Here is a 1,097-nt window from a genome sequence, read left to right on the forward strand (position 1 = left end):
AGCCGGGTGGGCAGCCTGCAGAGATGGGAGCTCCTTCCCTAGGAGCAGGGCAAGGGCAGCGCTGCACAGGGCTCAAGGACGTCCCTTTGCCCAGCTCGTCCCAGCAGCTGGGGAACCGGCAGGACATCCCCAGGCAGGTGCTGGCTGCTTCCCTGCCACCACAGATATCAGCGAGTGTCCTGCTACGACCACTGTGCCATACCCTGCAGGACACCCCACAGGCTGACGTGTCCCTGAGTGAGGGACTGGCATGCACATGGTACCCACACGTGACAGTCCTGTTAGGCCACCTCAGCACCGGCCGTCACAGGATCCCAGCACGGGCACCGTCGCCCGCTCCCACCCACGGGTGCCTAAAAAAAAGGGCCAGGCAGTGGGTTCTCCACAATTTTTGGGGAGCAGGATGGACAGCAACATACCCATTGTGCTGGGGGGTGGAGGTGGGCACCAGGGGCGCGTACGTCACAGGTTTCGTCACCAGCCCGGGCTGTGGGTTCGGAGGCGAGCTGGCCCCAAAGGGCCGAGCTGTTTTGTTGAGGGCGGTGCTGGGAGCGAAGTTATATTTCAGGGGTTCAGAGCAGGGGAGTGAGTCCTGAGCGAGACAAAACACACAGACACGGGCTCACACGTCAAGCAGCATGCAAGGGACAGGCAGCACAGCCGGCAGCCAGGTAGGAAAGCCGGGCAGCACGTGCACCATGGGTACCAGGCTCTGCCAGGCTGGCACCTCTCTCCGTCAGGCTAGCAACAGCAGCTCACAGGCCTGGCCCGAGGATCGCTGGAGGATTAGTAAGTGCCCTGGATGCTCGCTGCTGCCCGCAGCGGGGCGGTGCATGCACACACGCTGAGCGCAACCGTCCCATGGTACAGAGCTGAACGCACGCAGGCGGCTGCTGACCAGGAGCCACCAGACACTGGTCCCAGCCCTGCCTCCCTGCACCAGGGCACTCCCCAGCACTTGCAAACATGGGGCCCCGAGGCCGTGCTGCAGCTGCCCAGCCTCCACCCGTGTCAGCCCCTCCGCACCCCCTGCCTGCACCCAGCACCGGTGGGGCACAGACAGGCAGCGGCAGGGGCCCCCGCCCCCCCCGGGCCGA

At 65.5% G+C, this 1,097-nt stretch overlaps 1 protein-coding gene across 1 annotated transcript in view; it reads right to left on the reverse strand.

Moving 5' to 3' along the window:
* LOC104545290 (PDZ and LIM domain protein 7-like) overlaps nt 1-1,097 on the reverse strand; it is a gene marked incomplete at its 3' end in the record, with an annotated part of 7,850 nt that overhangs the window by 2,503 nt on the left and 4,250 nt on the right. The window contains exon 4 of the mRNA XM_010190386.1: nt 479-592. Coding sequence (XP_010188688.1) covers nt 479-592 — 114 coding nt within the window. The remainder of the gene's footprint in view (nt 1-478; nt 593-1,097) is intronic.

Source organism: Mesitornis unicolor, unplaced genomic scaffold (genome assembly GCF_000695765.1).
Source record: "Mesitornis unicolor isolate BGI_N332 unplaced genomic scaffold, ASM69576v1 scaffold6318, whole genome shotgun sequence".
Classification (NCBI taxonomy): domain Eukaryota; kingdom Metazoa; phylum Chordata; class Aves; order Mesitornithiformes; family Mesitornithidae; genus Mesitornis; species Mesitornis unicolor.